Source organism: Euleptes europaea, chromosome 5 (assembly GCF_029931775.1).
Source record: "Euleptes europaea isolate rEulEur1 chromosome 5, rEulEur1.hap1, whole genome shotgun sequence".
Taxonomy (NCBI): Eukaryota; Metazoa; Chordata; class Lepidosauria; order Squamata; family Sphaerodactylidae; genus Euleptes; species Euleptes europaea.
The window spans coordinates 44,975,140-44,990,673 of NC_079316.1; the positions used below are offsets into that span (position 1 = coordinate 44,975,140).

General features: G+C 43.8%; 1 protein-coding gene across 1 annotated transcript in view; it reads left to right on the forward strand.

Annotated features, from left to right (window-relative positions):
- The first annotated feature begins 7,400 nt into the window (after positions 1 to 7,400).
- Positions 7,401 to 15,534, forward strand: part of LOC130478271 (ovotransferrin-like) — a 65,316-nt gene continuing 57,182 nt past the window's right edge. The window contains exons 1-4 of the mRNA XM_056850421.1: positions 7,401 to 7,589; positions 10,579 to 10,733; positions 12,285 to 12,387; positions 14,969 to 15,163. Coding sequence (XP_056706399.1) covers positions 7,553 to 7,589; positions 10,579 to 10,733; positions 12,285 to 12,387; positions 14,969 to 15,163 — 490 coding nt within the window. The 5' untranslated portion in view covers positions 7,401 to 7,552. The remainder of the gene's footprint in view (positions 7,590 to 10,578; positions 10,734 to 12,284; positions 12,388 to 14,968; positions 15,164 to 15,534) is intronic.

The following is a 15,534-nucleotide window of genomic DNA, read 5'->3' on the forward strand; positions in this document are numbered from 1 at the left end:
TTGCCAACCTCCAGGTACTAGCTGGAGATCTCCTGCTATTACAACTGCTCTCCAGTCGATAGAGATCAGTTCACCTGGAGAAAATGGCCGCTTTGGCAATTGCACTCTAAGGCTTTGAAGTCCTTCCCCTCCCCAAACCCCGCTCTCTTCAAGCTCCACCCCCAAAATCTCCAGGTATTTCCCAACCCAGAGTTGGGAACCCTACTGAAGAAACAATTCCACATGGAGACAAGAAATCAGTGCTACTGGGCAAATTAAACAGCTTGATGAATAATCTGCTCCCTGATTATCACTGGCCAGCAGATGTGAACCAAACCATCAGGTATTTCAGCATAACCAGTTATAATAACGATGGTTTTAAAAGCTGTTTTTCGACATTATTGGTGATTTGTTTCCCAGGGTTATTTAAAGGTAAAGTGTATTTCTTCAAATGATGTGACTATTAGTAGCATAAAAATTGTGAGGAAAAGAAGGTGGCATCCTAGCAGTTTCAGCAAATAAGCTCTCGTTTAAAGCAGAGAATGCAATGAAGAGAAGGGAGTGAATCAGGCAAAGAGTCTGCTTTGTTTGCCTTTGTTATTTTAAAATTAGGCAATATTCACATGCAAATACTAACTCTGCATCCACCAGAACTTCCCCCTGCTCTGGCTATTTCAGCTCATCATCCAATCATGGAAAAGTAACTCAAGCTGCATTTCATTAACTTGATATCTAAACTCTAGGGCTGCCAGATCCCTCTTCACAACCTGTGAGTGGTTTTTGGGGTGGAACCTAAGGAGGGCAGGATTTGGAGAAGGGAGGGGCTTCAATGCCATAGAGTACAATTGCTAAAGTGGCAATTTTCTCCAGGTGAACTGATCTCTATCAGCTGGAGATCAGTTGTAATAACAGGAGATCTCCAGCTAGTACCTGGCAGTTGGCAACCTTATTCTTCAGTTACATGGCTTTCAGTTACATGGCAGCCCTACTAAAGCCTCTTGCAAGAAAAAGATTTTGTCTTGTTACTGTTTACATTAATTAATAGGATTGCCAGGTCCCTCTTCGCTACTGGTAGGGTTGCCAGATTCGTCTTCACCACCGGCGGGAGATTTTTGGGGCGGAGCCTGAGGAGGGCGGGGTTTGGGGAGGGGAGGGACTTAAATGTCATAGAGTCCAATTGCCAAAGTGGCCATTTTTCTCCAGGTGAACTGATCTCTGGTGGCTGGAGATCAGTTGTAATAGCAGGAGATATCCCGCTAGTACCTGGAGGTGGGCACCCTATTAATTAAAACTAGCTTGAAACTAATATCAGTACTTCTCAGTTTGTCAAAGTTCTCCCCGAATTATAACTGATTGCCAGACTACAGAGATAGGTTCCCCTGAAGAAAATAGCAGTTTTGGAGGGTGGAATCTATGGCATCACACATCCACTGAGCTCCTTCCCCTTCCGCAACACCACCATCCCCAGGCTCTGCCCTAGGGTTGCCAACCTCAGGTACTAGCTGGAGATCTCTTGCTATTACAACTGATCTCCAGCCAATGGAGATCAGTTGACCTGGAGAAAATGTCCACTTGGCAATTGGACTCTATGGCATTGAAGTCCCTCCCCTCCCCAAACCCCATCCTTCTCAGGCTCCACCTCAAAAACCTCCCACCGGTGGTGAAGAGGGACCTGGCAACACTACTCTGCCCCCAAATTTCCAGATACTTCTCAACTCATCTAAGGTTGGCTTGCCAACCTCTTGGTGGGGCCTGGAGTTCTCCCAGCAATACAATTGATCTCCAGATGACAGAGATCAATTCCCATGAACATGGCTGCTTTGGAGGGTGGAGCCATTGGCATGTTGTCCTGGTGCCAGGAGGTGACATCATCAGCTGGCCCCCAAAACTTTGAGTCCCCGGAGGGAGGTGGGGAGGCCCATGTCCAGGTGCTGCAGTTACCTCCCATCCAAGTACTAACCAGAGCTGATCCCACTTAGCTTCTGAGATCTGATGAAATCAGGCTAGCTTGGCTTATTCAGGTTACAGCAAACTATTGCACTTAGGGGTGTAGAAATATGTTTTGATTTTTTAACTTCTCCTTCTCCTGATTTTGACATCAAGTGTTCCTCTCTGGGGAAAGAAATTACACATTACTGGAAACCTGATGTTGCCTGAAAAAACGTAAACTTCCATTTCTTCACAACATTTGCAATAAAATGAACTCATAGTATACAATAATGGTTTGCCTGATTAGTGTAGCCTAAGACTCATAGCTGTTTGAATATGGATTTCAAGTTACATTTGAATAATTTTAAAATGTCACTGTTAGATCACTCTTAGGGCAAATCTATGAGCCTGCTTTTGCATAGTGAAATGAGCATGACTTTGTTTCACAGTGGAGTGTGGCCATCGGCAAAACAGTTCTATGAATGCTTGCCATACACAATCGTATTACATAAGACTTGGTTTTTTTGTTTGCTCTTCAGAGAAAATGGCTTTTGTTAGCAGCTGTTCAGGTGACATTTTCCTTAGCATAAGCATCTGCTTGGTGAAACTTCATTTCCATAATAAATCTAATTGCAATATTAAATTTCTAGGCAAGCTAGCACAGCCATTGCTATTGTATGTGTGGTATGACTGTATGGCAGTTATGGACACCTATTGGTATGGTTGCCAGCTCCAGGTTGGGAAATACCTGGAGATTTTTGGGGTAGAGCCTGAGGAGGGCAGAGTTTGGACAGGGGAGGGACTTCAATGCTATAGAGTCCAATTGCCACTGCGGCCATTTTCTCCAGGTGAACATCTCTATCGGCTGATCAGTTGTAATAGCAGGAGATCTCCAGCCACCACTTGGAGGTTGGCAACCATACCTATTGGCTAGTACCCATGATAATATTGACCACTTCCATGGTCAATAAGGCCCATGCCTTTTTGTGCTTTTAAAATGTTTTACTAGAAATTTTAAAACAGTTTGTAGATCCTGTCAAGCTATTGCTGAAGACCCTGTCCACATCTTACAGTGCTGAGGGCCTAATTAAAACTCAACATTTTTTAATGGTCTGAATATGTGGGGTGAAGAGGAAAGGTTGCTGAGTGGTGGGAAGATCTCATTAGCTCTGTGCATATTCTGTGCCATTGAGACATTTGTCCATCATAACATGAAGCCTACCCAAACACATTGGTGTCGTCCTACCATCTACCAAAACTCTGTGTTCAGCACAGTGCAGGAAATACTGAGTTTAATTTACCTTGGAAGATATATACAGCCTCCTATGCAGTGGTTGATACAAATTTGTGGCTGTGTCCTCACATTGCATCAGAATTCCAAAGGTGCCTGCAGGCTCAAAAAGGTTGGGGACCCCTGGCCTAAATAATAGATTCAAGTAGGGTGGTTCATTGACCCCCTACCCTACCATTCACCTCTACTTCCTTTTCCGCTGCCAATTCTCAGAGCTTTTCTGTGAACTACACCTTTGAGTATGCAATATCCGCTTTACTCAAGCTTTGTGTCAACTCCCAGTTCAACGATAAATCACTTCCGGACATATCTTTGGTAAGTGGGTAATAAGCGTGAGAGGTTAACAAGATGCTGTTATCCAGGTGTGTTTTTTTAAATAAACAATTTATTATGACGAAAAGGACACTGAATATTCAAATGTATATTAACATTAACAGCAAATCGAATATTTAAACTTATATTACTATTAAAATCTATTCCAGCGACATGAACAAGTAGATAAATTTGGATATTGACATTCTACAAACATACCACTCAGTCATCTGGATTTTTAATAGTCTAGCATATTCTAAACTGTTAACTGTAACAATTCCAGTGCAATTGTTCTATTAGTCACAATCACATGCTGTACTCTCTGTTCTTTTGTACGGTAAGTTATGACTCTCAGTCACCTATTTGGGTGGATGATGGTTCTTCCCATTTTAATAGAGCCTTTACATAACCAAGCCTTCCATTGTTGCTGCAAAGGAATGTCTTCCCACAAGTGCCTTATTCATACAGCATGTGATAAACATCTTTTTGCAGCGATCAAGTTGTGGAATGCAACTAATTCACATATTTCTTGGTTTTATTTGATCCGCAGCCCACCCTTTCCCCAATAACTTCAAGAATCGTGGCCTCCATTGCTAGATATACTACAACACACTTAGCCTGACTGAGAAAAAGAAGTCCCCCTCTTCTATATGTCAGTCTGGCATGGCTAACACTGGCCTTTGATGAAACACTCAAAAAAGAATGGCAGCTTTATGTGCCCTGACTGGGTGTCCCAGAACATGGGTGGAAATGAGTCCCAGCAAAAGCCATGTACCTTTTGTCCCAGTATCTTTCTCATCTGCTGCTAATGCGAATAGTCATGAGGAACATTCTAAAAACTATACAGGATGAGCCTCTCCTCAGGCTATATTTCAGTTAGGTTCATGCCAGCCCAATCATGAAGCAATCTTAAGATCTTGCCTTTGAGGCAAATTTTCACTTTCTCCTCAAAGTATGTTGGTTCAAGGCCTTAACATTTCTGGCTTGAATTACTGTGGAAGCATTTCCAAGATGGCACCAGTATTTTGTTGGTTACTTCAGGGTGGGACCACTCTGTCCAAAATGGTGCTGCTGTTGAGCGATTGTATTGGGAAGCTTGTGTTTAACGTGCCAGCTTTGGAGATTCTTCCTTTTTAGTGCTTTAGGAGAAGACCCCAAAAGTGTGAGGGCCCCGAGTAGCACTCTGCCCAAGGAATGAGTATGTAGGAGAAGCGACGGCTAGTCTATGGTGTCTGGATTTAACCTGTTCATCTTGAGTGGCAAAAGGGTTAAAGCTGGTCATGTGGTCTCATGTCTAATGAGGGTAAAAACTCAATGGGGTTCTGTTGTGGAAGAGTCTCTGCAGCTGCTGAGTTTGACAGCTAGCTCTGTTGTGATAAAAGCTAAACCAACAAATACGCAACAGCAATAAGGATCAACAGAGAAAGGGATCAATCAGTGTTGAAGGGTTTTAGAACGTGAAAGTACTGTAGGAGCTAGGAGCGCTTGAGAGCCAGTATGGTGTAGTGGTTAAGAGTGGTGGTTTTGAGCAGTGGACTTTAATCTGGAGAACTGGGTTTGATTCCCTACTCCTTCACATGAGCGGCGGACTCTAATCTGGTGAACCGGGTTGGTTTCCCCACTCCTACACATGAAGCCAGCTGGGTGACCTTGGGCTAGTCACAGCTCTCTTAGAGCTCTCTCAGGCTCACCTACCTTACAGGGTGTCTGTTGTGGAGAGGGGAAGGGAAGGTGATTGTAAGACGGTTTGATTCTTCCTTAAGTGGTAGAGAAAGTCGAGCATATAAAAACCAACTCTTCTTCTTCTTCTTTCTTTCTTTCTTTCTTTCTTTCTTTCTTTCTTTCTTTCTTTCTTTCTTTCTTTCTTTCTTTCTTTCTTTCTTTCTTTCTTTCTTTCTTTCTTTCTTTCCCTCCTTATTTTGGGCTAATTTAAATGGGGGGTGGGGCTTCAGTCCAAGCCTCCAGTTCCAATTTGTCATGGTGGGAGATTGCATCAACTGCTTTTCTTTAAAGGCATGTTCAGTGGGCAGTGCTACAGAAAAAGAGGTTGCACTGACAGGGCTCTTGGTCCTAGAAAACCTCACTATCACTGAGGATGTGCAGGTGACAATAACAGTGGTGCTTTTGTTTTGCTTACATACTTATACTAGGATAGTTTCAGAAGGTAGCCAAGTTGGTCTCTAATAGAACGACTAGATTTGAGTGCAGCAGCACCTTAGAGACCAACAAGATTTTTGGGGATGAGCCTTTGAGAGTCAAAGCTCCCTTCATCAGATATCTGGTATCTGATGAAGGGAGCTTTGACTCTCAAGAGCTCATACCCCAAAAATCTTGTTGGTCTCTAAGGTGCTGCTGGACTTGAATCTAGCTGTTCTTACACCGGTATTCTTATTCCTATTTTGTCAGAATGGAAGGAAACACTTTGACATTATTCTCCTGCAGCCTGAAAGAAACTGGGCTGATTCAAGCACTCATCTGATGAGAAATCTAACATACATAGTGAAAGAGCAGGAGTTCCTCCTCATGAGCGAAGTAATCCTGTCAAATAGGTGCTTATGTGCATAGGATGGGTTCATGCAACAATTCCTATTCCAATATATATATTGGTAAACAGGTCTTATGTGTGTACAGTTGTGCACCATAATGGGTAAACAGGTCTTATGTGCGTACAGTTGTGCATCATAATGTCCACATCCATTATGTCATATCCATAAGGAGGGATTCTCCCTTAGCTGCCCTGCCACCTGAGTGAGTATATGAACTGCACTTTACATTGAAGCAGAAGGTCACTTCAGCCGATCATTCCCATGATTTTAGAGAGGAACATCTGGAACTCAGAACTCTCTTGCTGGCTGTACAAGAGCTTATTTTAACCAGATAAATTTCTGGAGAATTAATATACACAGCACAGAAGAAAAACATATTTTAATAACTTTTAGCCTAAAGATGTAACCTGGCCTGGATAGCCCCAGGCTAGCCTGATCTCATCAGGTCTCAGAAGCTAAGTTGGGTCGGCCCTGGTTAGTACTTGGATGGGGGACCTCCAAGGAACACCAGAGTCATGACGTGGAGGCAGGCAATGACAAACCACCTCTGAATGTCTCTTGCCTTGAAAATAGGGTTGCCAATCTCCAGGTAATAGCTCTTGCTATTACAATTAATCTCCAGCCAATAGAGATCAGTTCACCTGGAGAAAATGGCCACTTTGGTAATTGGACTCTATGGCATTGAAGTCCCTCCCCTCCCCAAACCTCGCCCTCCTCAGGCTCCGCCCCAAAAACCTACCACCATTGGCGAAGAGGGACCTGGCAACCCTACTTGAAAACCCTAGGGGTCACCATAAGTCAGCTGTGACTTAAGCAACACACACACAAAGATGTACATCATTTTGTGTATCTTAACTATATTTGTTGTTTGGTTGCTTGAGACATGGTGGACTTTTGTTGTTGCCAGTACAACTTCCTTGTTGCAGAGGCCTTAGTATAATTCGGCAGGAGTGACGATAGATGTGCAGGTTTAGGTTGCAGAGATCCATAGCAAACAATATGTTAATTTTAACAGAATTGAGTTGTTATTCAAACAGCCTAGATTCAGAGCTAGCTCCAACAGGATTTTCTGCATTTTGTCTTTACAAGGATGGGGTGGGGGTGAAACAATAAATTAGGAAAATTTCCTGCCTGCTTGACTGCATTTCAGGTAAAAAAAAAAAAAAAAGGAAGTTAAATGATGGGGGATTTCCCATTTGAGCCTCACAATCACTTTTTGGCTCTTCTCACTCATGCCAGTTAGCAGAGCTTTGTGAATCTGGAGCCAACATGAAATTCTTCTGGTAAATGGGTTGGCTAGAAGGGAGGGATTGAGCCAGGAGCTATTGGGAAACAAGGAAGGACAAACACAGTTGGGTCATTGCTTCTGCTAACACTGCAGAGTCCACTGTCTATAAAAGGCACAGTTGTTGAGTCAAAAGCTGTTACAGACACTGGGGAGCAGTCTGTGACAGACACCTCTGCAACACCTGTGTGACAGCCCGAGGAGGAAAAGATGAAACTTATATTCCAAGCCACGGTTGGGCTGCTGGGTAAGTGACTTCAGACTTGCAAGTTTGAAGTGGGAAGTCAAAGGAACTTTCAGGACAAGATCAGAGAATAAACTTTTCAAATGGTCGTAGAAAGGCAAATCTGTAAAACAGTCCTATAAATACAGCATTCCTTTTTAAAGACCAAAAGGATCCACTGAATAGCAAACCTTTATAATATGCAAACCTCAAATCCCTTCCGGAGACTTCAGTTGGTTGGGATGTCATTTTAAATAGCTGCCTTTATTGAGAGCTTGACTCGATACCAAAAGTCTGCTGCCCTTCAAGCATGTGCTTGTCGGAGCCCTGATCAAGAAGCCTGAGTTTAAACAAATGCTGACCTTTCAACCCAGGTCTCTTGCTCAGAACTTAAAATTGTACTTAACTATATTCTTAAAGTTGTACTAAACACAGTGAATAGCAAGATATGGGCTGAATGAGTATTTGCTGCAGGCAATTCCAGAGCCCACAAAGGACAACTATGCTGTCGTGCTCTTTAACTAGGGAAAATTGGTGTGGCACATGCATGTTCCCAGCTCTTTGTTTGCCAAAGTAATGCACAGGCAGCATTTGTAAGAAGAATTGGCAGGGAGAGTTGGGTTGGCCAACCCTTGCTGCATCTGTTAATTTTGCCCTGAAAATACACCCGGACAGTTTCCATAGCTGAGATCGAAATGGTTTGCAAACAATCCCCTGCAACCCTCGCCCAGCTTCTGCTTTAGCCCTATGAGAAAAGCATGTTGCTCTAAGCTGAATTGTGCTGCTCTAGCTCTTATTCTATTTAAGTGCTAGGATCCGTGTCTTGGAAACAGTCAACACCAGCAGCATTACTTAGGTACAGAAATACTGAGAAATTTCAGATTAAACCCTTGTATTTGAACAGCTTGCTTTAAACCACTGCTTTCCTTGTAATCTAAGGGCTATTCACATGGCTCATTCAGCCTGTAGAAGATTCAGTTTTTAGATGATGACTGTCAGGCTGAGGAGGATGTATGCATGCTGTTTTGTGCGGCAAGCATAGCTTTTGATACTTGATCACAAAGTCATCCCTACCAGTAGACTTTAGGTTGCACTAACAGCAGTAGAGACGGACCTATCTGTTTTCAAGCCCCACTAAAATGAATTGGATTTGTGCAAGATCACAGTGCTCTTGTTCAGGTCTCATTTCATTGGTGAGCGTTTGTGTGTACTGGACAGCCACCTGGATTTTCTGTTCCAAGCACCCAAATATGTTAGGGTGGCCCTCCTTGTTTATGACTACTGTTTTGGCGCATTTGTGACTGATGGTGCAATCCTAAACAAAGCCCCCCCCCATTCTTAGCCCATTGACTTCAATGGACTGATAGGGTATAACGGTGCATAGGATTGCACTATGAGTGTCAAAAATGAGTACTCTGTTGTGGCCTCTGTGGTCATATAATTGGCTTTGGTTATGGTAAAAGAACTGGAAGTCATCACAGGCTGAAGTCATCACAGACTGAATAAAATCCCCAGTTACCATGATGGGCTGAAAAAGGCAGGAGCGTTGACCCTAAATAGTAAAATATTTTCTGAAATATGAGTTATATGCAATAGTCATGAATACATATAAATGGGGACCCGTATGTGCAAAACCTCATGCCATTCTGTAGTTTTCCAGTGGAAGCACAGAATTTTAGTAGACAAGGTCTAAAGGCACATGATGCTGCAGGCTTGCAGAAGCTCAGTGGGTGTGGGTGTGGGTCTGGCCAGGGTCTGCATGGGAGGCTGCCTGAAGATCCCATGCATGCCATCGTGCAATTTCATGGAAGAAGGATGGGATGGAAGCAGAACAAATTACCCAAAGAGAAAAATATCATCTGACAAGATAACTGGCTCAGTTATCTGCAAATTTTATCTTTGCAGTAGTCATTTTTGTGACCAGAGAGTGCTTTTCTGTTCCACCCAGTTTTGCGATAAATCTTGGTTGGAACCATGCAAAGTAATCCAGCTGTGTAAGAATCTGAGGGACTGAAACTTAAATTCCCAGCAATTTGTCTTAGCATGTATTACTAGATAATGCAGTTGTCTCTCCAACTTCCAGTCTGTTAAGGGCCTTTACAGATGGCCAGTTTTTAGCACAACATTCATACAATTATTACTCATTATCTGCTACACAGTTCTCTCAGTTGCCTTCTTTGGGAAAATGCAGTTCTCCTCTGCAAAAGAATATTCATGGCTGTGATACTGGGGGGGAATGTGGTTGCCAAACACCATGGATGCTTAGTGACTATTCCCTGTGATATCATTTGTGGCAGGAACATAATTTCCCCCCTTTGCATCATTTTCTTGATGCACATTACTCGCTGCCCATGGGGGGGGGGGGAAACGTACAGATAGTCTTTACTTTAAAGCTTGTTTTTTTTTAACAACCTTGCTGGCTGTGAACAATGTGCTTTCAGGCTGTGGCCAGTTAGCATCTGAGTGCTTACCCAGCTCTGTTTACAACAGTAACAACAAAACCACAACAAAATAAGTTGTTAATAATAGTGCAGCCCAGAGCTGTTTTGTTTGTGTTTTAATGAACTGTTTTTTTTTTAATTGTTTTATATATCTCTATTTTAGAATTCTTATCGATGTTTTGATAATTTGTCATCTTGGGGATCCTGAGCTGGGTGGAAAGGTAGCATAATATGGGTTAAATAACTGAACAAGTAAAAATTTCCACAGACCTCATTTGGGGTTAACTTTATGTGGTTTTTTTATTTCAGTCCAAATATTCATACATGGCAGGTTCTAAGAATCATTTAGCTCCAGTGAACCAATAAGGATGGACTGTGACAACTGCAACATGCTATTATTTGTTCAGCTAACAGCACAAAACGGCTGACCAGGCTTTTTGGTCTTGTTGGGCAATGGCATGGATGGGAAGCTTATCCCATTCATGGGGGAGGGGGGTCCCAGGTAGGTGATGCTCTTATTATTTAAGGTCCATGGTATAATATCACTACTCGTGCCTTTATTTTCTCCACAGCATTGTGCCTCGCAACTTGCTCAGTAAGGTGGTGCACAATATCTGACCCCGAGCACACAAAATGTACGGACCTGCAGACCTGCTTGCAAGGGGCCCCATCATCCATGAGCTGTGTCAGGAGGGGCAGTTTCCGTGACTGCATACAAGCCATTGCAGTAAGTGACCAATGGAAACTGAATGGTGGGCCAAGTTTTCTGGATTCAGTGTGCGGGAACATACTTGGGGAAAGCATCTCCAGGCCCCACCTGGAGGTTGGCAACCCAAATCTAGGAGTTATATACTTTCCATGCACACGGGGCCCTGATTTGAACTTGAAGCATGGCATGCTGGGAAATGGTGCTTGAGCCTTCCCCTTGCACTATTTTCTGAAACTGAATCAGCCCTGAGTAGCCACTACTGCTAAACCAGTGCATCAGGTGACAGGAAAATGAATTAAGCAAATAGCATGTATTCATTCATTGCCCTTTCTATTAGATTTATTATTTTCATATATTCATGTTCAGACTCAAATTAACAAATAACAAATGTGGCTTTTCATATGGGCTGTTTCGACATGGATGTTTTGCCCTGCATGTAGGGTGGCCAACCTCCAGATGGTGGCAGAAGATCTCCTGCTATTACAACTGATCTCCAGCCGATAGAGATCAGTTTGCCTGGAGAAAATGGCCGCTTTAGCAATAGGACTCTATGGCATTGAAGTCCCTCCCATCTCAAACCCCGCCCTCCTTAGGCTCCTCCCCAAAAACCTCCAGCCGATGGTGAAGAGGGACCTGGCAACCCTACCTGCATGGCTTCCTTACTGCAGCACTGATTTGGGAAGCACCAACACGATGTCATCCCATATTTCCTCCCAGCTTTTCTACAACCTTTCCCAAACCTGCCTTGATACTATCTTCCTTGAAATATGGCAGTCAAAGCACCTTAGGACACCATGTGGATGAGAAGATGTGCATTATTACAGGTCCCCTACATTGGCTACATTTCCCTTACCTCAGTCCCTGTGGATACCATTTCAATCCCCTTGGAAGGCTTTTCTGGGCTCTTTTTATAAATCAGAATTAAGTAAATTGATATGACATTATAAAAACAAGATTCCGGTTCCCAGCTTTCATTTTGATAAAAAAAAGTAAGTCTCTAGCCCTTTTGGTTACCTACTTATAAAGGAAAAGGTGCAGATTGCATATTCCCTTTATATCTCTGCAATTAAAAGGGTTAGACTTTTTAATGTGAACGGGTAACCAGTACATTGTTGCAACAGATCATTATAGCATTATAATACTACAGTGACTGAGCTATTTCTGACTTTAAAAAAAAAAGTCTGGAAAAAGGTCACCTATGGTGGTAGTGGGGAATAATGGTCACAGAAGGCTGAGTCAATGAAATGTAGGGGAACTTTTGTATCGATACTCTGTTGCTGCTCCAAATGCCTCTGCATTCACAACAGCAGAGAGAGCTACAACAGGTAATCGACAAAGTGTGGAAATACCCTTAATTTTTCATTAGTTTGGAATGAACACACATCCCCAAATATAGTTTTGTTGCTCCATCCTGGCACTGCTAGGAAGCGTTTTTCCATTGGTTACTGGTTCCAGTAGAGACGGGTGGAGGGAGCTGTTTTTCCTAGCCCTTCTTCATGTTGCTTCCATGGCTGAAAAGTGGAGAAGGGATTCCTATATTCTCAGTTTACTATTCTTGTATATTTTCAGAACTCTGAAGCAGATGCGATCACCCTCGATGGTGGCCTTGTTTATGAAGCAGGCTTGGCCCCTTATAATTTGCACCCTGTTGCAGCGGAGGTATATGGAAAAGGTAAATTTGAAGAGGGGCCTCTCTGAGAATTTGTAAAAAAAAAACCCAAACCAGTAATTGGTCAGTATTGCATACTAGTAACTGCTCTCTTCCCCAGTTGTGCTAACTGAGAACGTTTTAACCTGGAGATTGAACTTGGGATCTTGTTAAGCCTTATATGTACAGTAAGATGAGATCCAAGTCTGAATCTAGGACTTAAGGTATGCAATGAGGGGCTGGCTCGACCATGAGGTAAATGGTAGCATCTGCCTCAGGTGGCAGATGGGGGGGGGCACAGCAGTAGGGTTGCCAACTCTGGGTTGGGAAATTCCTGGAGATTTAAAGGTTGAGTCCAGTGAGGGGAGGGACCTTAGCAAGGTATAATGCCAGAGTCTATCCTCCAAAGCAGCCGTTTTCTCCAGGGGAACTGACCTCTGTAGGCTGGAGATTAGTTGTAATTCTGGGAGATCTCCAGATAGGGTTGCCAGCTCTGGGTTGGGAAATACCTGAAGATTTTGGGGGTGAAGCCTGAAGAGGGCAGGGTTTGGGGAGGGGAGGGGCTTCAATGCCATAGAATCTACCTTCCTGTCGCCTGGAGATTAGATGTAATAGCAGATCTCCAGCCACCACCTGGAGATTGGCAACCCTTTCTCCAGACACCAGCCAGAGAATGGCAACCCTATACAGCTGCTGCTTCTCTCCCTACCCTCAATTCCAGAGCAACTAAGCTATCTTGAATCCTCTCCTAACCCCCCTTTAAAAAACCACAGCAATTCATACATACCCTATTTTTTTGGCCGTCAAGTCACAGCTGATGTATGGCAACCCCATAGAGTTTCTAAGCAAGAGACATTCAGAGGCTGTTTGCCATTGCCTGCCTCTACATCCCACTATGGTATTCCTTGGAGATCTCCCATCCAAATACTTGCCTGGGTCAAGGCTGAGAGTGCGTGACTGGCTCAAGGTCACCCAGCAAGTTTTCATGACAGAGTGGGGATTTTGAACCTGGGTTTCCCAGATCCTAGTCTGACACCTTAACCACTGTGCTAGCTTTTACATACCCTGTAGGGCTTTCCAAACCCTCATAAGATTCCTTCCTTTTATATGAGTTCAACCTAGGGTTGCCAACCTCCAGGTGGTCCTAAGGAAATGGGCAACACATAGGCTCACAATATATTCCACAATATTAGTGTAGTGAAATTGTGTTTAATAGAAAGACATTAACCTCGTGTCTGCATATTAGCTAATATGCAGACATGAGGTTAATGTCTTTCTATTAAACACAATTTCGCTACACTTATATTGTGGAATATATTGTGAACCTACGTGCTGGCCATTTCCTTAGGATATGCTATATCTGGCACAGGTTACTGTATTTGTTGCTTAACCTCCAGGTGGTGGCTGGAGATCTCCTGCTATTACAACTGATCTCCAGCCGATAGAGGTCAGTTCAACTGGAGAAAATGGCCACTTTGGCAATTGGATCCTATGGCATTGAAGTCCCCCTGCTCTCCAAACTCCGCCCTCAGGCTCCACCCCAAAAACCTCCCGCCGGTGGCAAAGAGGGACCTGGCAACTCTAGTTCAACCACCATTTTATTTGCCCTATTGGACATATCTAGGGTTGCCAGGTCCCTCTTCGACACCAGTGGGAGGTTTTTGGGGCAGAGCCTGAGGAGGGCAGGGTCTGGGGAGGGGAGGGACATCAATGCCATAGAGTCCAATTGCCACAGCGGCCATTTTCTCCAGGTGAAGTGATCTCTATTAGCTGGAGATCAGTTGTAATAGCAAGAGATCTCCAGCTAGTACCTGAGGTAGGCAACCCTGGACATATCTGACTTGCTGTGCTGATTTTGAAGAGTGCTAGGGGAGAGAGGGTAATGAGGATTAGAATCTCTGGTTCCGTTTCAGAGGGCAGCAACCGGGGCATTTTGAGTAGCCTCAGCAGTGAGAAGCGTTTGCACTGGGTACAAATTAATAGAAATTACTGTAACTAAAACACTGAGGCCCTGTTAGCAGGAAACATTGAACAGCACCTGAAATTGTATTTTGCATTATGAGCAATGAAAACAGGCCTGCGGCTAGAGGAGCATATGGGGGCAATGCCCACTTGGGAATATACTATGCCCCTTACAAAATCCCCAGCCTTCTTTGGGGAGTTATAAGGGGAAATGGGCAAGCAGTAGGGTTACCAACTGCCAGGTAGTAGCAGATCTCCTGCTAATTCAACTGATCTCCAGACGATAGAGATCAGATCACCTGGAGAAAAATGGCCGCTTTGGCAATAGGACTCTATGGCATTGAAGTCCCTTCCCTCCCCAAACCCCGCCCTCTTCAGGCTCCACCCTAAAAATCTCCCGCCGGTGGCAAAGAGGGACCTGGCAATCCTAGCAAGCAGTTTTTGGTCCAGGTTTCCTGGAACAGAATAGAGGTGGGGGATCTGCAAAAAGGCTTAAGCTTAGTTGGTTAACCTTTTACTGACCAATTTCATCTCTACAATCTGATGTAGTTTAGTGTGGCCATTCAAAGTAGGCTTGAGCCACAAGGAGCGATGGGAGAGCCCTTTGCTGCCCCAGCTTTCTAAATTTCTCTCTCTACTTCAGAATGTGCTACCAGTTACTATGCTGTTGCTGTCGTGAAGAAAGGAACAGACTTTTCTTCACTTTGTGACCTCAGAGGAAAGAAATCCTGCCACACTGGCTTTGCCAGATCTGCTGGATGGAATATGCCAATTGGAAGACTGCTGGAAAAAAATTGTATAAATTGGGCTGGAGCAGAAAGTGAGCCTATAGAGAAAGGTAAGAAGTCTGGTGAATATAGCAGTGGATTGTGCAATTTTGAAGAGTAACCAAGTTCATCTGCTGTCACAAAGAAGACAAAAGGTGCTTCAATACCCAGAAATCAACTGGGTTATTTGTGTATGCGTGAGATGCAAGTTTTATACATCGGGTTCAAAAGTGGAATGAGAAAATGATGGGTACAGATTGGTTGGTGCCCTCCTTTTAGTGAAGGGCACATGGCAGGCATTCCCCCGAAGTGGAACATTTGCCACCTGGTATGGCGTAGCATAGCAGCTAAGAGAATGGGATGTGTTATGAGAGGCCTCTGGCTCCAATCTCGCCCTTTATGCAGAGCACCCTTTCTCTGTCTCAGTTCCCCATCTCCAATA